This window comes from Branchiostoma floridae, chromosome 3 (genome assembly GCF_000003815.2).
Source record: "Branchiostoma floridae strain S238N-H82 chromosome 3, Bfl_VNyyK, whole genome shotgun sequence".
NCBI lineage: Eukaryota > Metazoa > Chordata > Leptocardii > Amphioxiformes > Branchiostomatidae > Branchiostoma > Branchiostoma floridae.
The window spans coordinates 30,326,228-30,349,726 of NC_049981.1; the positions used below are offsets into that span (position 1 = coordinate 30,326,228).

General features: G+C 38.9%; 1 protein-coding gene across 1 annotated transcript in view; it reads right to left on the reverse strand.

Moving 5' to 3' along the window:
- Nucleotides 1-23,499, reverse strand: part of LOC118411480 (cGMP-dependent protein kinase 1-like) — a 90,450-nt gene that overhangs the window by 37,848 nt on the left and 29,103 nt on the right. The window contains exon 2 of the mRNA XM_035813768.1: nucleotides 2,606-2,772. Coding sequence (XP_035669661.1) covers nucleotides 2,606-2,772 — 167 coding nt within the window. The remainder of the gene's footprint in view (nucleotides 1-2,605; nucleotides 2,773-23,499) is intronic.

Here is a 23,499-nt window from a genome sequence, read left to right on the forward strand (position 1 = left end):
ACTCAAACACGGACCCTCGAGACCCTTTCGTCACATTTTTGTCGCGCACTATCTCGGACCCCTGTCGCGGAAGAATTGGTGTGTGCACCGTTAGGCCATACACCTTTGTGTCAATGGGTAGCAAAGGGCAGCAGGAGATGTTGGTACCACCAGAGGCAGTAAATTTTCCTTGTGATTTCCTATGAGTGAGGTGTAAGTGTAATATTGTTTTATGAGAGCTGTTGCAGAGCGGCATGTTTGACCTAGCCTTTGGCTTTGACCTTTGGCTCCCCAAATGGACCATGACCTTTGATACATTTGAGGAGGGACAATCCATAAACAACAATATTTTCAAGTGAAATACTGATAGAGAATGAACAAGGAATTACAGAAATGTTGGTTTCAGTTCAATTTTTCAATTTTACCAAATAATTATGAATCTTTAAAGTATGATATTTTGTTAAATTTTTGGTGAATATCAGATTGGTTTTGAAATAAAATGCAGCTAAGGCCATGTCAATTGATTTCCTTGGCTCTCTGATTTTTAAAAATATAAATGTAGCAAGCGGACATCATAAAAGCATATGGCAGGGAGGCAAATTTGACTATGGCTATATCTACTCCATAAACTGAGTGTACCAAGACATAAACCTGGTCCTCTGGCTTTGTTTTCCTTGTTTCTTTTCCAGTTAAGCATATATTTTATTTCCCTTTTAAAATGAAAAATGAGAAATTTTGTTGACAAAGACTATGTATTTAGCAATGTTGAACTGAAATTTTCCAATGTGCATATTGTACTCCTAGGTAATGGAAAATAAAGAGCAGACTACAGCTCATTATGATGGCCAAACACAGTGTTCACTTTTGTAGCCGGATGGAGTATCATACAGTCAGGCCTAACTACAATGTCTTTCTTTTTAATGCTTTGTCCTTATATAGTACTGCTCACATGTATGGTGGTGGGCGTTCTACTCAAAGAACTTGTTTGAGCACTCAGGACTGCACATGAGAGCATCGTAAACATAGAGCTGTGCTGAATAAATACTATATATATAAAACAAACATGCTTTATGTAAAGATGGCCAAACACAGTGTTCACTTTTGTAGCCGGATGGAGTATCATACAGTCAGGCCTAAATACAACGTCTTTTATTCTTAATGCTTTGTCCTTATATAGTACTGCTCACATGTATGGTGGTGGGCGTTCTACTCAAAGAACTTGTTTGAGCACTCAGGACTGCACATGAGAGCATCGTAAACATAGAGCTGTGCTGAATAAATACTATATATATAAAACAAACATGCTTTATGTAAAGATCATTAGGCCCATAGGAAACAAAATGGTTAACATTGTGTGTGGTCCAAACTAAATCTGAATAATACATGAACGCCTGTTAGGCTGCTGACAGTTCTAATCTATTGATAATGACACCTCAATGATCAACAACCCTATGTTCTGACACCCTTGTTCTGACATTATAACACCTCAGCCAATGTTCCAACACCCCCTAACTCTAGTCTGATTAAATCAAGCTTATAGCAGCCCATCCAACTTCCTCTGGCCCCTGTCTGACCAGAATGTTTGTGTTTCACAGACTACCCATTACCCTAACCCTAAAATAGGGGTATTGGAACATAGGGGCATAAGAACATAGGCTTCTTTATTGCTAATCAAATAATCAATATTGTCCATATACAATGTCTGGTAAATAATATGAAGTGTATCTGCTGCATCAAAGTTCATTTATTCCTTTTAAAACTATCATTCATTTTATCATTCGTCCGCTGCATCAAATGTTCATTCATTCATTTTACAACTAAAATTCATTCATTCCCTCCATCCTACCTTCTGCCACAAACAGCTGCTGGCCGGCCTCGCCCTCCTGTATGACCTTCTGTCCAGACTGGAACATCTGGAAGTCATTCCTTCCTTCCTTCATTCATTCACTCATTCATTCATCTGTTCATTCATTCATTCCCTCCTTCTCACCTTCTGCCACAAACAGCTGCTGTCCTGCCTCTCCCTCCTGGATGACCTTCTGTCCCAACTGGAACATCTGGAAGTCATTCCTTCCTTCCTTCATTCATCCCTTTGTCACTTATTCATTCACTCCCTCCTTCCCACCTTCTGCCACAAACAACTGATGTCCAGCCTCGCCCTCCTGGATGACCTTCTGTCCAGACTGGAACATCTGGAAGTCATTCCTTCCTTCCTTCACTCACTCACTCACTCACTCATTTATTTGTCTGTTCATTCATACATTCACTCCCTCCCTCCCTATATTTCCTACCTTCTGCCACGAACAGCTGCTGGCCTGCCTCCCCCTCCTGGATGACCTTCTGTCCAGACTGGAACATCTGGAAGTCCTTCCTTCCTTCCTTCACTCATTCACTCACTCACTCACTCATTCATTTGTCTGTTCATTCATTCATTCATTCCCTCCTTCCTACCTTCTGCCACAAACAGCTGCTGGCCTGCCTCGCCCTCCTGGATGACTTTCTGTCCGGACTGGAACATCTGGAAGTCATTCCTTCCTTCCTTCCATCCATCCATCCTTCCTTCTTTCCTTCCTTCCTTCATTTATTTATCCATCTGTCATTCAATCCCTCCCTCCCTCCTCCCTACCTTCTGCCACAAACAGCTGCTGCCCTGCCTCCCCCTCCTGGATGACCTTCTGTCCGGACTGGAACATCTGGAAGTCCATGCAGTCCACGATCTCGCTGACCTGGATCGGGTCCAGATTCTTCATGAAGTCGTTCTGCTGGATCGCTTCCTTCAGCATCACCTTAACACTGGGGAGGGGGCAACAAGAAGAAATTGAAAGGGCTGGTATAAAAGATAAACTTAATGCAGTAAAATAGCTTTTTTTCTGGACTGTAAGGGAAGTGGGTAAAACTGGGGCGTCCAGATTCTTCATGAAGTTGTTCTGCTGGATCGCTTCCTTCAGAATCAGCTTAACACTGAGGAGGGGCAACAAGAAAAAAAATAAAGGGCTGGTAAAAAAGTTAAAGGTAGTCTCATAGCTTTCTTGAGGCTAAAGGGAAGTTGGTTAACACTTGGAAGGGGGCAACAAGAACAAGACAAAAATTGAGGGGCTAGTAAAAAGGTTAAGGTAGTACCATGATAGCCTTTTGAGGACGGTAAAAAAATGGTAAATGTAGTCCCGTAGCCTTTTCAAAGCTGGGAAGGAAGTGGGTTGTTATCCACAGTGCCTATATTATATAGAGCAAAGTTTTGGGAGGCAGAGCTCATCCCTCTCCTTCTACCACCTGTTACCTCCCCAAACCAAAGTCAGGTACCAAATTTCACACCTGGGTGGTGTAAGGAAAGTCGTGTCAAGCACCTTTCCCAAGGACACAACAGCTAGCAAGGAACACCTGTAGGAAACTAACCTGTAACCTCTTGATCTCTCATCCACTAGCTTAGCCATTCAATGTTACAAAAGGATTGACATTTTCTACAAGAAAGGAAACTTTGTACCATAAGCACCTTTTCAAAGCATTGTCCGGGATGATGGAAACAACTGTCAAAGATGAAGATAGACTCGTCATAGTCTTAGAGACGTTGTGACGAATGATGCTGAAAGAGTGGTTGAAATAAGCCATGCTATAAGAGGACCAAGGGACCAGTGCCTGGTCAGGAGACAACAGTGTGCCAAGACTAGCATCCAGCTGGTTAAATACTGCCTGTAAGGCATTTGGTTGTTTTATATAATCCAGTTTGGAACTGTAAATTGTAATTGCTTATTATATAATAAGAAAAGTAGAAGGATTACCATTAGTCCTGCTATCGATGTGGGGGTGCTTTTCTAAAACATCTTAAGAGTAGACTGGGAAAGTGCGCACTCTGTGCATCCTATGCTATCTACTGTGCCCGAAACACGCCTACATGGGACTGTACTTCAGGACTGTTTGTCTACAGAAACTAGTTGTGATTCTTGTTTTTTTTTAATGAAATGTAACGTTAATGTTTTTAAACGATTTTAATCTGTCCTATTACATTGTATTCCTTTTATACCTTGCGCCCTCCTGAAAATCAGACAAAGGGCTGTCCTAGGTTTTAGTGTGTATAATTCATCTTGTGTGGAATAAAGATGATTTTTAACCCTTAACCTAAAGAGCAGTCATTTGGTTGGCTTATATAATACAGTGCTGGGGATAAACATTGTGGGGATGAATAACACCCTGGCAATATCAGAGGGTTTTACTAGAACATGTTGACCCCTGTACATGTGTGAAATCTTATATAAAACGGTTTATATAATCTGTTTGCACTGTAATTAGGAGTGATAATGGGAAATTAGGAAGCTGATATTTCTTTAAAAATGGTTAACCTGTGTGCAAAAACTTATATAACAAGACCACATTGAATCCAGGACAAAAGGTACAAAAAAATGGAAGTGATGTATTTCATGTGGAGGACCACAGGAAGAATAGCTGACAATATTGTTAAGCTAAATGTGGATCCAAATAAAGTCAAAGTACCAAAGATACATCCGTGAATAGTTTCATCAGGTTGGTACTTCAATGAATAAAGAGACTCTTTTTGCACAACCACAGCTTTATTCACACTGACATTTCGGTGTCTATCACCTTCTTCAGGGCAATTCTGACTGGTTCACATTGTACTGCAGGACTGTTCAGATTATTTACCAAAGATACACACACATATACACAAAGTCATACATACACACAAGGAGAGAAGTGTCAATTTTGAGATAGCTGTTGTGTTAAGAGCTGAATATTACATTACTTCCTTCAGGAGCTCATCTCTCTCCTTCCACTGCCCTTTATGTGCCAATCAAAGTCAGGTACCCATTTTTACACTTGAGTGGAGGGAGGAAAATGTTTGAAGCGTCTTTCCCAAGCTGACAGCTATTCCAGAATTGAGCCTGTGTTCTCTCAAACTCATGTCTGTTAGCCTTGTCACTCAATGCCACAAAAGTGGTAACAACTTTGTTGATTTATTCATTACTTTTCTATCATGCAGTTTATGTCATATAGAGAAATGAATGAAAGCGTACTCAAAACATTTGTGACTTGTAAGTATTTGTGTGTCTTCACCGTGGCAAATACCTCAAACATTTCATTATAATACTGTGACAATGTATAGTACATGTACATACAAGTAGCGAGAAGGAACAGAAGAAAGAAGAAAAATGTTTGCATTTTTTTTTATTTCACGGTGAAGTCGCCAACATGAAAACCGTGAACATAAATCCACTGTGAAAGTTTCTGCATTTACAGTATTACATAGTATCACTCCTAACCACCGGGAATTCAGCACTGAGGACATCCCTAACAGATAAAGCATTCTTACTGTTGTTGAAAACTCGCAAGATTCTTGTGCATGTTATATCATCTAAAAAATGTTATTTTATTTGCTGGCTATGATCTAGCAGCTGACTTTTGGTTTGTCTCCTTCGGTATTTGTTTTGCATTGGGGGGAGTTACGTATAGAAAGAAGCCCCACCATGTCATTTTATCATTTTTGTTTGGAAAAAAAACATCAACAACTTAAAACTGCTCATGCCCATGTTATTTAATTTGCTAAAATGTTATTTTATTTGCTGGCTATAATTTTACAGCTCACTATTGGATTGTCCTCTTTCAAATTGGTATCTCTTTTACACTCTGCAGGATTTAAAGAAGGAAGCTCCCAAAACATCATCTTTCACTTAGCAAAAAAAGAAAGCATTAAAACTTTAAACAGCCAACGTCATCGCCTTTTTCCTCGTCTCCATGCTGATGAATGGACCATAATAGACCTTTTGAACATGAATAACCACTTATTCCCTGGGGGGCAAATTGTAATCTGGGGCAATTCTCTGAGAGTATTTTCTCTCGTTTGTGAGGCACAGCAGGCTATTAGTGTGCTACAGTCAATCAGACAAGATAGCAGGCTGCTTCAAATCCCTCTCATGACTTTGAAGCAATCTTGCTTTGATTTCTGCTATTACTGTTTATCAGGGGGAGATATTGGTAAAAAAAAGTTTTTTTCTTGTTGGAGTCGGACCAGAAAATATTCAGTGGACCAGATGTTGGACTGATTAGAAAATGAAAAGATTACACGGCACTATGGCAGCAGGTTAACGTGTTTTGAGGCTTAATTGGTCCAAGAAAATGAGGAGAGTTCATAGTTATGTTAAGTCTACAGTCAAACTTAACAGGGGCAGTTAGCATTGTTAACATGAAGATAGGATACTCCAACAAATATTACTGTGTAACAAAATGGACCATTGTTTTGAGTATTGCCCATTCAAAATTAGGTCCAGGTTCAGGTCCGTTTCTGGACCTGATCCTCTAGACCGTACCCATACCCCACCCCTACTGTATATGGTTCACCTATCACCACTTCATCCATTAATAACCATAAAATGCCTTGTGCACTGAGTCTGTGTTTATTTGGTAGTCATAGAGAGGAAAAACCAAACTCTGTCCCCGTAATCTTCCTAGGCTTATCCCTCCATGTAGACCACACAGCTTTAAAAGTGATGAGGCTATTTATAACACAATTGACCTTAGAATGCAAAAGACTGAACCATCTCAGCTAGGCCGAGGAAAACAAATGTTGTGTTTCTGAGTTAGCTCATGTTGAATCGATTATATGGATGACATCCTCTGGTGACCCCGAAACTGATGCGAGTGTGCGAATAAAAAAAAATGTGGCCTCCATTATGAAATATGAGTGGACAGGAAGGCTTGAACAAATGATTGGGTGTGGTATACTGGACAAAAGATTCTTCATTTTTGTTCTTTCACATCTTCTTCTTTGATCTTGGAATTAACACTGGAATTCTATGGCATTAATGAGCAGAACAGAGAAGTACAATTTTTACTACATAACCTACATACATCAAATGATCAAGACTTTAAATTGAGTGTTAAATACAGGGAGTATGTTTTGACTTTCATCACTCAGATGTCAGATCAGAAAATGTAACGCTAGTTCACCTTTATTGCCGGGTGACCTTTATCTGTTGCTTTCAAAAACAGGGTACGTAGGAATATCAAGTCAAATGACGGTAGTTTCAAATTGCAATATGTTCAAAATATTTTTCAGAATATGGCAGCTTGAAACTATTGTCCATCGACTCACTGCTCTGTTTTTAAAACAACGGATATACCGGTAGGTTATCTGCGGAAAAAGGTGAACCAGCCCCTTGCCAGTAGGATTGGTAGGATTTTGCTGGGGTCAGTCGGGTTCACCAGCAACACAACATTTGCATGTAGATGACACAGCTTTAAAAGTGACGAGGCTATTTATAACACAACTGGCCTTGAAAGGCAAAAGACAGGGCCAAATGGATACTGCTATCATTGACAAGATCTGTGGTTTTGTCCATAAAGAGGTAAATGTAGGTTAAAGCTTGCTAGACTACAACACTGTATTGAAGAATATGGGGCTTTTTCAACATCTTTGAAAATTGGCAGCAATTAGAATAATTCTGACAATGTTTTTATTCACGAAATGGCATTTCTGTCTTCCTATTCATTAGCTATTGACCGTCTTAACGGCAATCATAGTTGCAAGAGTAGAGAACGAAAGTACATCTACTCTGTTAAGTAGGCAATGTTTGCACTCAACTCATGACTATAAAACAGAGGCCCAATTGCATATCATGAATTTAATTGATAAACAGTAAAGTAAACTGTAGTGTGAATTTCAATGCCTTATGCAGGGTACTCCTTTTGTAACAGTGTTTGACATTGTATATGCACACTGTATATGTACATGTACATAGAAGTTAAAAAATCAGAATAGACATTTGCAATCTTTATGGTGAGATAAAAAGTAATTGGTATGCATACTATATTCCAATTTCTGGCCATACCAAGTTATTTCCTTATTCTTTGACATTTGACATAAAAATTGAACAAGAGGCTAGGTAATAGGTAAATAAAACAGAGGGTTGATAGACAAAACTTGAAACTGAATAAATTCACTCTCCAACAAGATTTCTCCAGTGTGACTGACAAAAGACAGTTATTTGAAGTGTCTATTTCCAAAATCATATCCAGTTGCTCAAGTAACAGCTTTTTGGCACAATACTAACACTCCTTGAATCTGTGTGCACAGAAATCCCCTTTGATTTTTTTTTCATTTCAAAACACCAGTTTCAAATCTGAGAACAAACCGGTGTGACCTCCATATGCCTACCTGCATGTGTATTCGGATGAGGGTAAAATGATTTAATTATGTGTCATATTATGGGAAAATGACCAAGTGATTACACCCAAGGGAGATGCAGTATGATGAAATTATAATAGGGCCTTCACACTGAAATCAAATCAGCTGAGGAATCAAGCAGAACCAGCCGGAATGAACTATTTGCAAAATTTGTGCCACATTCGGTGCCATTCCGAGTGGGTATTCCAAATGGGCCTTAAATCCCCTTCACACGAGATAGAATGAGCCAGAATGCCGTCAGAATGAAAATCCTTTTCTATTCCTGTGAATTTGTAGTGTATTCTAGACATTCTCACTGCATGTGAGATATTCTTTTGGCCACATTCTGGCAGGATTTGAGATGGCATGCCGTTTTGGTTCTCCATCAAATGAGATAAGAATGTTTCGAATAATGTTGGAATGCCGTAGAATGCGGTCAGACTGCAGTTAGAATAGTTGGAATACACTTAGAATCCACTTTGAATGCCATTCGATATTTATCCACTTCGAATGCACCTCGACAGTTTTTGACATGTCAAAAACTTTCGAGCCAGCCAAAAGAACGGGGACGAATATCTGGAATGCAGTAAGAGTGTTTAGAATACAGTACAAATTGCCACGAATTGTTCGGAATAGAAAATAATTTTTTTTCCGACGGCATTCGGGCTCATTCGTGCTCTCGTGTGAAGGGGGCTTAAAGGAGACCAGAGGACCCAAACCTACACCACCTCTCCCTTGCATCAAAATGTGAATCTATATTCCGCAAAAAACAATCAAGATGATAGCATGCCTAGGACAAAAAATGGTATTGTTTTGCAAGGTAACACACTAAAGGGGCATAATCAACCTTGCCCTTTATCTTCCCAACACCTACGTACATACCAAATATCATCGCAATTCATACAGAGGTCCTTGAGTAAGTAGTTAGGATTTCTTACTACAAGGTTGCTTGTTTTTTACTACAATTACAGTACTAAAAGTTGGAGAACTGTATTGTAGATTTTTGTTTTTGGCCACTAAGAAATACATCAAAAGCAACAGTGACAAGAGTATACATTGCAAATGCAGGAATGTTTGCAGTGGTTTTATGTTCTTTTTTGTAGCAACTGCTTCTCTGTAAGATCAAAACCACCTAGAAAAGATTTTGTTCTTTCTGTCTTCTCGCCTTGTCTAAAAGCTCTATTACAAAAATAGTATTTACGCACTATACTTTACTGTACAGTATTATGATGTGTTAGCGGCCCCTGTCATGGTGAAGACACATTAATACTTACAAAGGACAAATTGGACACAGACCCAATTCTTGAACATCAAATAGCACATATCTATCAAGAAGTGCTATGAGTCCAGAGGGTAAATATGATTAGATCAGTAACAGTTGGTTATGCCAGCACTGCAAAAAGCGCCTATTTCTTCTGTTCTGTCTGTTTTCGGCACCCTTGCCCAGTCACTGGTTGGTGATTCTAACTGGCTGTCTGTATAGCACAAGGTTTCTGTTTCATTCATTTATTCATTCATCTCTAAGCTACTACAACTTTTGAAAGTTGATTTCAAAGGGGCCAACCATACATGTAAACTAGACAAACAACGTGTTATATTCAGTCAAAGTTAAGACACCAGTGGCCAAATGCAGTAGATGAAAACTGAGGCGTCAAAACAAAATCAGTGTCCATTTTACCAAGGAGCTTTTAACGCTGATAAAACCTCCTTGATTTCACAGTCATAAAAGTTCAAAGGTCAAACCAAAAATATCAAAAGATGGAGTTACTTTTCAATATGCGACTACAGCCCCATCACAAACTCAAAACCACTGCAAACATCACATTTTCTTCCTACAGTAAACATAAATGCACCTACAGTACGTTGCACTTTCAAACTTAGTTGCAATAGATCTCCCATGCTCCTCTTAATGTTGTCCTAGGCAATAGACACAAGTTTCTAGGAGCTTCTATCAAAACAAAATGTCAACCTGTAGCTCTGCGTAGCCCTGAAGGCATTTTCCAAATGGCAGGATTTAATTTCGATGTTTTTGTAAGCCTGTAAGAGTATCACATGCCTGGCCCCCATTGCATTTAATGGCTTTTTGACACTGATGTATGGCAAGGTCTTAGATGTTTTTTCCACAACAACAATGTTCATATCAGATATGGGCATTTTAATGCTTATAGACTAGATTTTCAAAGTTATGCTGGCTTTCTGGGATGCAACTACATTTTCAAAAGACTCAAGAGCGTATAAAAAAGTAAATCACACCTATCGATCATCATAGATCATACAGTGGAGCCTGCGCTTTGTAGAGATTGTGATCGTGATGAAGGATTGCAAATGTACCTGGCCAATTAAGAGTACTTGTCATTACGGCTGACAAAACCGATATTCTCCTGGATGACTGGACCTGACAAAATCAGCGAACAAGGCTAGAAAATGATAAGTTTTAATGCAATTGGGGGCTTACTGGTCCAAGAAAAAAAAAACAAGAACAAAGTAAAGGAGAGTTGATAGTCTGATGATTCTAACCAATGAGTGGGACAGACAGAAAAATCTAAGCTATAGACAGCCATGCAGCTGTATAGTATACTACTGTAAATGCAGAAATGTTCACGGTGGATTAATGTTTGCAGTTTTCGCAGCGGCGGCTTCAACGCGAATTCAAAACCACCACAAACATTTTTCCATAACAGTGAGAGACTACAGTGCATGGTGCTACCGCGAAATTAAAACCACCGCGAAAAGTCCATTTTCCCGCTACCGCGAAATCAAATCCCCACAAACTTAAATGCATTTACAGTATAGCTTGTGTGCTTTGTGCAATGGTATAGAATATCATACCAAAGTGAAAATGGGATGTTTGAAATTCCAGACGGCATGCATCCTCCACAAAGATTACCAAGAATGACAAGGAGGGTTTTCTAGGAAAGCTAGCCCCTACAACATAAGCCCTTGATCCCAATAACCAATTCAGCCCAGGCCTTGGATCATACATGACCAAGAGTTGAATCCACAAACTGCATTAAGGCCACACCAATTTAATTTCTTGGTTCACGGATTTTTTCATAAAAAATATGGAGCGAAAGGGCGAAATAAAAATAAAAATAAAAATTGTAAAATGGTTGGGGTAAAGGTAACGGCTAATCCAAAACATAAAGAAAAAAAGTTTTCAGCTTGAAAAAAGTACAAAAATACTATTATTGTACAGTAACAGCACCTGTACCCACACTTTAAGGAGCTTATAATATAAAGGCCAATTTGCTACACCAGAAAGTTGGTGAATGGTTTCAGTAATGGTGAAAATTTGCTGAATGGTAATTTTTATTCTTATTTTTTTTTTTCCAAAAAATAGGAGCGAGCGAATCCGTGAACCAAGAAGTTAAATTGGTGTGGCCTAAGGGAAAGTTGATCAGCACATCACATTGTACACTGCCAATCCACCTCCACATTGAGTGGATGACTATCTTCCTGACTAAAACCAAATGATTAGTAGCATAGGACAAAGCAAACTATGCTACAATCTACATGTATGTTATCTTTTAAACGTAGATGAAGTCAAACCTTTTTTGGTAATCTTAACTTATCTATGGTGGTTCAGTGTTTGAAAATCTTACTATTTGAGTCCCCCTGTAGCAACACTATGTTTTTTGCGCCTAATAAAACACGTTTCACCTGAAGATAACATGTTACTCACTGCTGGTAGAATTGAAATTTCAGACATCATGTGGATTTTTTTAATCTGTAAACAGTAAAACATATTGCTGCAGTACAATGCAAACATAGACTGAATTGCCCTCAGGAAGGTGACTGACGGTCACCAAAACATCAGTGAAAATAAAGTTGTCGTGTAAAAGGAGTATTCAGTGGATTTTACTGATCCATGTTATTCAGTAGCACAGTACTTTATCATTGAGAGGTATGATTATTATACGCTCGCACAGACAGAGAAAAAGTTACAAACCATGTACTGATCATGGCTGAAGAGCTGACCTTTCTTCCCAAATCTTGAGTGCTTCATTTTTTTAAACAATAACAATAACAACAACATGTACATCCTTAATAGAAGCCCTAAGAATCAACAGGCTGGTTTACCATTAAAATCTGATAATTATACTATTTACATGCTATTACACAAGGTCTGCATGTAGTACACGCCCACATCTGGCTTTTTGGTGTCTTTTGTGCCTGACTGCACAGTGGGGTGTCTGATGACAGTTTCACCATTGTTTTTGAAAAACATAATCTTGGCAAGATTTCTGGCAGTTTTGAAGGGAATGTAACCTCAGCTTATTGATACCCTATAAAACAGACTAAGTGCATGATTATATCCTATTCTGAAGTGAAAAAAATAAAAGTGTTTTCAAAGAAGAAGATCTTCCCCTGTAGCCAGCCTGGAGTGTTATGAACTCATTACCCCACCCCTAGGGTGCCTACTGGAGGCCTGGAAGTTGTTATTTACAGCCAGGAGGGTCTAACTCTGGTGGTCACTCAGAGAAGTTACATAGTATACCTTTAACAAAAATGGCATTTTGACTTAATCGGATGATAATGGATACCACAAGCATGCTACCAATCCTAACCACCAGAAATTCAGCACCAAGGGCATCCCTGGCTGCTGTTAGCTTTTGGGCTGCTGTTGTCATTTTACCTCCTTACTTGGGATGTTCTTTCAGCTTTATGCTGTCTCATTCTTAGGCCATTTCAAGTAAATTTGTTGGTTCTCAGATTTGACCAAAAAAATGAATTTGCTGAATTGGAAGATCAACATCAAAAACCGAGCCTGAGGGGAAAGCCTAATGTACAACGATGAAGACTTTTTGATGTCCTGTCTTTGCACATATCTAGGTCCTTACCTCTTTGTTTACACATGCACTAATATAGCTCCTAATAATCCACTTTGTGGGCTAAGCAGTACCAAAGATGATGATATGATTTAGAACTTTTAGCAAATGTTGTCCTTCTTTGTAACACTGTATTTGCTGGATCACTTCAGCCGAAATCTAAACAAAGAAGAGAGAGTCCCTACCTACTAACCCTACTTTTTTAAGAGCTATGATCAGAAACAGAACTTTAATTTTCTTGTGCCTACAAGAACCAAGGGAGTGAAATGGTGTGGCCTAATGTAGAGATAGCCATTGGCAGGATGTAAGCAGCCTGGGTGAGTGTCTGTGGGAGGAAACAGCATCCCCAACCACTCATCAGTAGTGCTGTAGGCTGTGTTAGGGGAGCTCCCTGGAGCAATTTGGGGTGTGCCAAATACTGTAAATGTATTTATGTTTACTTTCGTGGTAGCGAGAAAATGAAGTGTTCGGGGTGGTTTTATGTTCGTGGTAGCGCCATAGACTGTAGTCACATACTATAATGGAAAAATGTTTCTGTTGGTTTTAAGTTTAAACTGCGAACATAAAACGACCGTGAACATTTCTGCATTGACAGTACCTCAAATGACCTCAAATGGCTCTAATATACAGTGTACATGGGGCAATAATCTATTGGGCACTCTGGATACATTGTTTATCCATTTATGAATTCAAAAGATGCAGCAAGTCCTGATTATTAACCTGTCGTTATTTGAAGTAAGTCAGCAGGTTTCCAAATCAGAGCAAGTTAAGGCTGAAAAACACTAAGTCTTAGTATCATAGAATTGAATTGAATTCATTTAGAAGTGGACAATGGTAGAATTGCGCTATGCTGTAATCTATGAGCCAACAGCATCCACAGTTTTTTGCACTGTCGTCTGTGGACTGAAAAAGGTATCAAGAACTTCCCCATACAGACTCCCTAAACAAGAAAATATCCGAACCGGAGAGAGGGATGGGTCCTACAGACGGCCCTGGAAGACATCTGCCAAGAGCTCTTTTTCTTATCATCATTTCATCTTCTAACATCACTTTCAATGAACTATTCACTTTCAATTAACTTGAAAATTACTTAATGTCTGTTAAAATGTTGGCTGTGACAAACGACTTTTACTTCAACCTCAGTGTGGATTCTCATAAATCTCCTGAATGAACCAGCACCAAGAATAGAAAATTATGTCCTGACAATATGATACACATATACAGGGAATCTGACAGGCCATTTTTCACAAGTTTTAATTGTGCTCTATACGGGGACTACATCATTAACTTGTGTTAATAAAACTGTAGATACATTTTTCACCTATAAAGGTGGTATATCACTGCACTTAGGGCACCAGTGTGGCACTGCGAGGTTCATCCACTGCGGCACTGTTGAGTTATTTTTGCTGATTTTTTTATAAATGACATATTTTGTAATACGTAAAGGTATGACATAGAAGACAACAAGATACACAAAACATAAGAAAATTTGTTCTTTATCTCTGAAATTCGTCGAATAATCTTTCAAACCCCACAGTGCCACACTGGTGCCCCAACTGCAGTGAGGTACCACCTTAACTGGTAACGTTGTACTAGCAATTATTGAATGTGACTATTTAGTGAAAAAAAAGTCACTCAAATCCCATGGACAGAGCCAAATAAATACAGTGAACAATCAGAAGACATATCATCTCTTCTACAAAGAATAATAAGTGGTCTGTATCTTTTCATTGCCATGTGAGCACATTTCTACAATTGAGATCTATGATAATGAAGATTTGTGCTAGGGTAACCAGGCATGATTATGAGGAGGGAGATGGGAAGATCAGATTTTCAACACACTCAAAGGGCTGGGGGGCTCCAGAACCAACAGTAAGAGGTACGGCCAGGACAGACTAACCTGGTGTGAACCGTCAATGTCTGTAGTCGCTATGCATCAGACTATGATGCCTGCAAATGGTTGATTGATTGACCAGGTACGACCTTATGCACACAATAATTGGAAGCACTATATTACAAGTTTGAGCAGACCGACTGACAAGCAAGCCTCTAAATCAATTCATTTTGATGCTACATATCACATGTTTACGTTAGGTACAATTCTTTTTTTCTTTATTACGTATTCTGGTACATGGTAAAGCCCCCTTTACAAATCAAGAATTTAGCTCGGCAGACGTGTTGGCGAGTTCTATATGGGCACCATTGGGGATTAATCGGGCTTCAAACCAATTTTAGCAGCTAGGCTGACATTTGCGGGTCCCTGGAAGCTGCGCTTAAATTCATCAAGGCCCTGGCAAAGATTATTGAGCTTTTTATGAGATTTCGGATTGGTCTATTGCAAAATTCCTGTTAATATCTGATTTTTGTAGTGTGCCCGTCTACCCCACTCATGTCCTACATATTTCCCACAAGCTTTAAGTCAGAAATTAAAGTTGCCAAATATTGGCTTTTTACTGGGTTAGTCGATTCTGACTTCGTCCATGTCCAAGATATGCTACCATCTCATGGGGGATTCATAATTGTTAGTGTTGGATTAACCTGGATTGGTGTCATCTGAGCACCGTCCAAATTGTGAAGGGCCAAATTTTCAGTGAAAAATATAGCTGATACTCGATGTTGAAATTCGGAGAGGTCTGACCGATCTACAAATTTGACTGGTGCTCGCATAAACTGTAAAGCCAGCTTTAGAGAAGTGAAGCATGATGTGTTTTTTTTAACGTTAATTATTGCCCAATTTTGCATTATATACATAATCTAAGTTGTTGACTACCTACAATGATCCAAAATTTGGAAAACATTGAACCTAGTGAGTGATTTTCAAGACTTAGTATTCACTTTAAATATTCACCTTGAGCTAATTGTAGTCCTTAGTACTAATTAGCAGGGATGACAAAACAGGAGAGATAACCATCTACATGTACAAGCGAGTAATGGGAGAATTTTGATATTTGTCAGAAGTTTGCATGTCAAACACAGCACTTAAGGAAGTCCGCAGTATATTACAAAGGTGAAATGTGTAAGCCCATGCCAAGATTGCCATGGTTTGTGTTTGTGTGTAACCATGGTGACGCACCGGTGTTTACGCCCGTTCATTACCAGTGTTTTGTCACCGTTCATTAAAGCTGATCAGAAAACGTAAGCTGCGTCTCTGAGGTAGCCAACACAACTTGTCAGATTATATTTCATTGAATTTCACTCAGACCCTGCTATGCCTAGTGGCTAAAATTAAACATAGAGCAGCAGGTTTCCTTGCTGTTTTAGTGACAGGGTATATTTTTTACAGGAAGGGGTTACTAGCTTTAGCTAAGACAACATACTTGCTGAGGCAGCTCCTCCAATATGGTACCCCCATTTTGTGTCCCTTTCAGCCCCAACCCATGACTGCTCTACCCAGGATTGAACTGGAGTCTCCCAGTTACCAACTTATTAATATATATATATTATATATATTATTATTAATATATATATATTATATATATTAATTGTTCTTCAAAAATTCTAGTATCTGGGTTAACGAGAAAAGTATGAAAATTATTAGGTACATTTTTATGTAGTGAATAGATAAATGTGTTCCTTGACCCAAAGTATTGGACCAGGTGAACAGACATGTTTCTTTTCCCATAAGACAAGAACACTACTCATTCGAAAAAAATGTCAGCTGTTAGAAAGTAGGGATGAGTGCCAGTTTTTACTGGCGTGGAAGCTGCTGTTCTCTGAACTGAAAGAAGGGACAAGACCCTTTGGCCCAAACGTCTTTGGCCCAAATAGGTGTAAAATACGAATGCATTAATATTTGGAATTTCTACTTCTGTAATATTATCAACCTTTAAAATTATGTTTGGAAACCATCCACTATCAAACCCCAGCCACTTAAGTCTTTTCTTAACCATTTGCAGTTGCCTTGTTCTGATTTATTGTCAGCTTAAGCATTCCTTGTTTCATACATTGCTCATTTATTTATATTTCTGATTTATATTTAGCCTCAACATTTTATGTTTCATATATTTGCTCAGTCATTTATACTTCCATTTCACTGATATTTCTGAATAGTTAATTTAAAAGTTCTTTGACAAATCTTATATTTACTACACTTGTAATTTGTTTAGAGCTTATTTAAGTGGAGGGCTTTGTAAAAACCTATGCAGACCGCATGATCAACCGCGTCACTGCATTTCAAAGACTCAGTAAATTTCACAACATAGAAGCAAATAAAATGTGTAAGCCATTGTGAAAATATTGCCACAGAATTTGAGAACAAGGAGCAAAAGCAAACTCATTAAAGATGAAGAAAAACTGTGAACTACACGAAAGTTGTGACATGAATAAACTAAGATATAGTTATAAATCATTTGGGTTGCATTAGCTATAATTCACATAAGAGAAATCTGTTAGTGCGACATTACACGGTTATTAAATTTGGCACGGCCTCGTGGCTCCAAAGTAGCAGGCACATCAGGGACTGCATCAAAGTATTGTTAGGCACACACACAGGTGGTGAACAGCTTTATAACCATGTGGAGAATTCTGCTCTGTAGAGTAGGAAGCCCACCGCATGACTTTGTAGTGCAAATGTTTACATTCTCAGATCTGATGGTAACAATTTGAATTTTGATAGCCATAAACACGGTCTTATTAGGCACACACAGGTGGTGAACAGCTTTATTACCATGTGGAGAATTCTGTTCTGTAGAGTAGGAAGCCCACCGCATGACTTTGTAGTGCAAATGTTTACATTTTCAGACGGTAACAATTTGATAGTCATAACACCGCCACTAACCATTATAAATATTGCCGAATTAAAGAATGATGAATTCAAAGAGACACACTTTGAATCACAGCAGCAGCAGTAATTTAGGAGGTAACGCTAGTTCCCCTTTATCCATGGGATAACCTATATCCGTTGTATCTAAAAACAATATGTATACATGGATAGCAAGTCGACGGACACTGGTTGCAATTTGAAACCACTATCCATTGACTTAATATCCCCCAATAACCTATTTTTAAATACAATGGATATAACGCTAGTTCACCTTTATCCGTGGTGTGACCTTTATCCGTTGTCTTTAAAAACAGCGCATTTAGGAGTATTAAGTCTGCTGACAGTGGTTTCAAATTTGCAATATTTTCAAAATGTTCCGATCTGAAACCACCGTTCGTTGACTTCATATCCCTAAATACGTTTTTTCGTATGAACAACGAATATAGGTTACCCTTGGATAAAGGTGAACCAGCGTTAGGTTATTTCACGGCAATAGGTTACCCTGCAGATAAAGGTGAACTTGAGCGTTAACCCTCGTCTGGCACATCAATTCTCAGCACATCTTGGCATTTTGATATTCTGAGATATTAGCAGGACAAGAGTGTCAATATAAACACATGGCATAAGCTTAAGAGGCAACTGACCTACAATCTATAACATAGTCAATGGTAACTAGTAGGAACAAAGGAATTCTTCGTGGCATGCTTCTTTGCTTCATTGGTCTCACTGGAGAAGTTGACATAAACAAGGCAGTATAATGAGAGTAGACGTTTCTGTGCATGTTTGTTTGTTTGTTTGTTTTATTAGGATTTCCATTAGCGATACCACCGAAGTGGTACCACTATTCTTCCTGGAGTCCGAAAATATGTATCAAACCATACACGGTCTGCCTGAACACTTCAAACAACCTCCAACGACCTTAAATGGCTGTAATATGCAGTGTACATGGGGCAACGACCTTGTGTGGCGCTCTGGATACATTTTTTATGCATTTATGAATTAACTAGAAAGGCCGACATTTGCTTAAGAGCAAATACAGCATATTTCAGCCATACCCCTTCCCACGCAACATTGGACTGTTCCAAATCACCCCTGCGCAAAAATGGAACATCCTCTTAACAGTACATTATCCCCCAAAGTGGACTGGTATTGTGAATTGACTCCAGGTAAAAACAGAGCTTGCTTCTATTTTTCAGAAAATGACAATAATCACACCTTCCATTCAGAAAATTTTCATCATGACTGAAAATTGTTGAATGACTTCATGTAATGTCATTAACAATTTTCAGTACGATAACTAGGTGTAAGTTTAAAAAAGTATAAGCTCCTTGTGATGTGGGTACATTTATTATTGCAATGAACTTTTTTTATTCAAGTAGGGCATACGATTTAATAATTATCAAGCAGGTGCAGGTACTGTAGGAGCGTTTGTTTTCTTCAAGCTGTAAAACTATTAAACTGTTTTACTTTGTATGCAATCAACCATCGAGCCTATTCTTATTTTAGTTTAACAACTTCCTGCCAGACCTGGAAGATACGATTGAACCTTGTTCGAGGATTTATTTTCGTCTGTCTGGTCAGTCTGTTCATACCCTGGCGCTGAGAGTGTTTTATTGGGCTGAAACTCTGGCAGTTTAAAGTTACTTACAATTTAAATGTTCAAAGTTTATGCCAAACAACAACAGCACTAGGAAATGTGGCCACTATAGACAGGTGGTCACTATAGAGAAAATGCTGATCTATTGACTAGGAGCCATACGTTACACATGATTTCAGTACACTGATCATTAATCATATAAACATTGCACAGGTAAGCCAATTGTTTAGATGTACAATTAAGTTCAAATAATTCTGAAGAGAAATATTGATGAGAAGATAATCATTCTCGCCACTGTCTAACTTATAATTACGTATCAAAACTAAACGCAGATTTTCTAACTAACGCACCTTTCGCCGACTTCATCATAGGACCGCCGGCTATCAACCAAACACGGCTGTTGATTAGACTTAGAGTTTCAAACAGTCATGTGCTGTGTGCCAGTTGACAGCGAACTTCATGCTACGTGATGTTTTACATTGCTTGGACCTTCTTTCCTACAGCGGTGCTTCTACAAAATATTTAGACTGTAACACTGAGTTTTATAGAATAGAATTTGACGCAGAACAGCGTTTTTTGCTGGGTATTTTTTTTTAAACATGTCCGTGGGAATATCAGCGAGGCGGCGACGTAGGGATATCAGACCGTCAACAAAAGTCGCACGGCGGCTAACGGCGCAGCGAAGATACTAGCGCTATAAATAAGCGCTTCAACTAAGGATGGCAACCCGTACAATATTTTTGTATACTGTTGAGCTAAGTAAAGTTTGTTGTTTATGAGGTTTTAGTTGTCTTTGAAGCTTTGACCCGAAATATTTTAAAGTCAAACTGCTGAAGAGAAGTAAGTGACTGCTACGATTATCGTAGATATGGCCCTTAATAAAACTGATAAAAGAAGCCTTCTCAATAGCCTAAAATGCAAGAGCTTCCGGGGGGGCTTCGCCCACCTGGGTCCCCCCCACAGTGGCCCTGCCCCTGGACCCCGCCAGGGACATTCGGCGGCCCCCGGACCCCTGTCCGACGCTTTGAAAAAATCCTGGCGAGAAGTCTGTACGGCCTGAGTCTTCAAGTTAACGTATTGTGTGGTCCCGCTTATGAATATTAATTTGCCTTCGCTTTCCTCTTCGCTGATTGGCTGAACCATTAATTGAATTAACTCTTCCTGCCGGCTAGACGCAGGTGCAGATGTCGGCTCTGTGGGGTGAACGTCCGAAAGGTCACGGCATGGAGAACGAAAGAAAACCAATTTCCCCTAAAAAAGTGCTGTAATTAAGCCTTTTACAGTACTTTATGCCAAAAATTTTACTTGGATCATTTTACCAACTATATTATGCCTATCTATACCAAATGTTACTCATACCAGGGTACAGGGGTGCAAAATATACCGTTATAAGACCGTCAACAACAGTCGCACGGAGCTAACAGCGCAGCGAAAATACCATCGCTAGCGTTTCAACTTCGGATAACAAGTTATAAGTACTGTTGAACTCAGTAACGTTAAAGTTTGTTTTTAGTTGCCTTTGACGGTTTGACCTGAAACAGTGTTACGCTAAACTCCTGAAGAGAAGTTAAGTGACTGCTGCGATTATCATAGATATGCCCCTAAGAACTGATACAATATAAAGCCTTCTGAATAGTCTAAAATGCGAGAGCCTTAGGCGGGCTTTGCTCCCCCTGGCGGGAACACTGCTATATACGGGATCATGAGGCCCCGCTTATGAATATTAATTAGCCTTTGGCCTCCTCTTCGCTGATTGGCTAGGTCTTTGATTCAATTAACTCTCCGGCTGATGCGCACAGGTGTGGCTCTGTGCGGGGTCACGGAAGGTCACGTCAGGAGGCCAAAAGAAAACAAATTTCCCCTCAGAAAAGTGCCAAAATTAATCATTTTAAAGTTGTTTATGTCAAAAATTTTACTTGAATCTTGTTACCAAGTATCTAATGCCTATCTATACCAAATTTCAGGTCATTTAATTGTAATACATGTACCAGGGTACAGGAGCCAAAAGTGTCCTTTTTTGGTCAAAAATTGGCCAAAAATCGCAAAAATAAGCATTTTGTTGCACTGTACACCAAAAGTGTTATTGAATTTATATGAAGGGATTATCAAGGCACATCTGTGTCAAATTTCAGCTCATTCGGTTGCAATACCAAGGTACAGGAGCCAAAAGTGTCCTTTTTTGGTCAAAAATTGGTCAAAAAATCGCAAAAATAAGCATTTTGTTGTACTGTACACCAAAAGTGTTCTTAAATTTATATGGGGGCATTATCAAGGCACATCTCTGTCAAATTTCAGCTCATTTGGTTGTAATACCAGGGTACAGGGGCCAAAAGTGTCCTTTTTTGGTCAAAAATTGGTCAAAAAATCGCAAAAATAAGCATTTAGTTGTACTGTACACCAAAACTGATATTGAATCTATATGGGGGACTTATCAAGGCACATCTGTGCCAAATTTCAGCTCATTCGGTTATAATACCAGGGTACAGGGGGCCCAAATATACAGTTTTGGTCTTAAGATGACCAAAAAACCTTAATAAAATCATTTAAGAGACAGATATGGAAAAAATGAAAAAAACGCCCGAGGGTATTGGCCCACTCTACCCTTGTGCCAAATTTCAAGTCATTCGGTTGAGGAACAATGGAGATACCGTGTTCTGAAGATTTGACAGGAGAAAGAAAGAAAGAAACATTACGAATACTAGAAAGGCCGACATTTGCTTCAGAGCAAATACAGCATATTTCAGCCATACCCGTTCCCATGCAAAATTGAACTGTTCCAAATCACCCCTGTGCGGAAATCGAACATTCTAACAGTAACTTCTCGAAATGAACGACAAGAAAGGCCGACATTTACTTATGAGCAAATGCACCATTTTCACTCCGCCCCTCTGCCGATGCAACAATGTTCTTCCACAATCACACATATCGAAAAAAATAAACATTCCAAAATGGAGATATCTGTGGTCTGGTATTACAACAGAATAACATGGAATTTGGTATAAGGGTGCCCTCGACATATGCACGGTAGAACGAAACATTTTTGGCATACATCACTTCAAGAGGATTAATTTTTGGCCATTTTTAGTATCATTTTTGGCCCCTCTGTATTGCCATGGTATTGGAACAAAATTTTGTATGGAAATGCCTGTGATATATACCTCCAGGGCCTTTGCAATTTTGGTATTCATGTCTTGACAATGATGAAGTCTCTGGTCTTCTTGTATTAAAAAAAATGGTGATGGCATGTTGGATAGCAAGTGGGATGAAGTTCAGAATGATTATCTCTTCACTCTCTTACAAACACACACACATACACACACACAGACAGCAAACAGTAAGAATGAAAAAAAAAAACTTTCAATTTTTACAGTTTACTTTCACAAAATTGCAATTTTACACTTGTCTGCTCTCACAATCTGATTGACTTAATGTAAATACAATGTAATTTGAGCTTAAGTTTTTACATTGTTAAAAGTTAATCTGGAAAAATAGCAAACTACATACTAGATCTTATTCGCAGAAAATTACAATTCCGTCAAAATATATCTTTTCAGAATCGGTTGCGATCAATATCTACGTGTCCTTTTCTGGCTGGTTGGAATCAAGTCAGTCTGCTTCTTCCACATACAGTCAAAGGCCAAGCTCTGCTTCTCTTCTGTAGAGGGGTATGGAGGACAGAAACAGGGAGGTTAGAATTTCAATGCAAAGCAGAAACATCAAACTATAGGCAGATTTGGAAACAGTACACATTTCCACAACTATTTGCAATCTTCCATCAATCTGTTGCTGCCTGGGACAAAATCTGTGTGCCTCCTCCAAATACAGCTTCTCATGGACCAATTGTTTTCTTCTCTAGAGGTCACATCTTAACAATGCAAACAGGAGAGTGAGATTTGGCATTTCAAGGCAGACATCAATCAAATATTTGATGAAATAATTATACCATTGATTTGGAAAGTATACATATTGTTGCCAGAAGATAACAATGTGTTTGTGTTACACATAAATCTTCTCTTTGATCCAAATTCTGCACCTGTCTCTACAGTCTACACCTACATGTACATGCAAGTCTAGCGACAAGAAAACAGGCCCTACCTGCTGTGTGTCATGAGCACAATGTTCTTACTGCTGAAAAAAAACAGAGACATGTCAATCTTTGTTT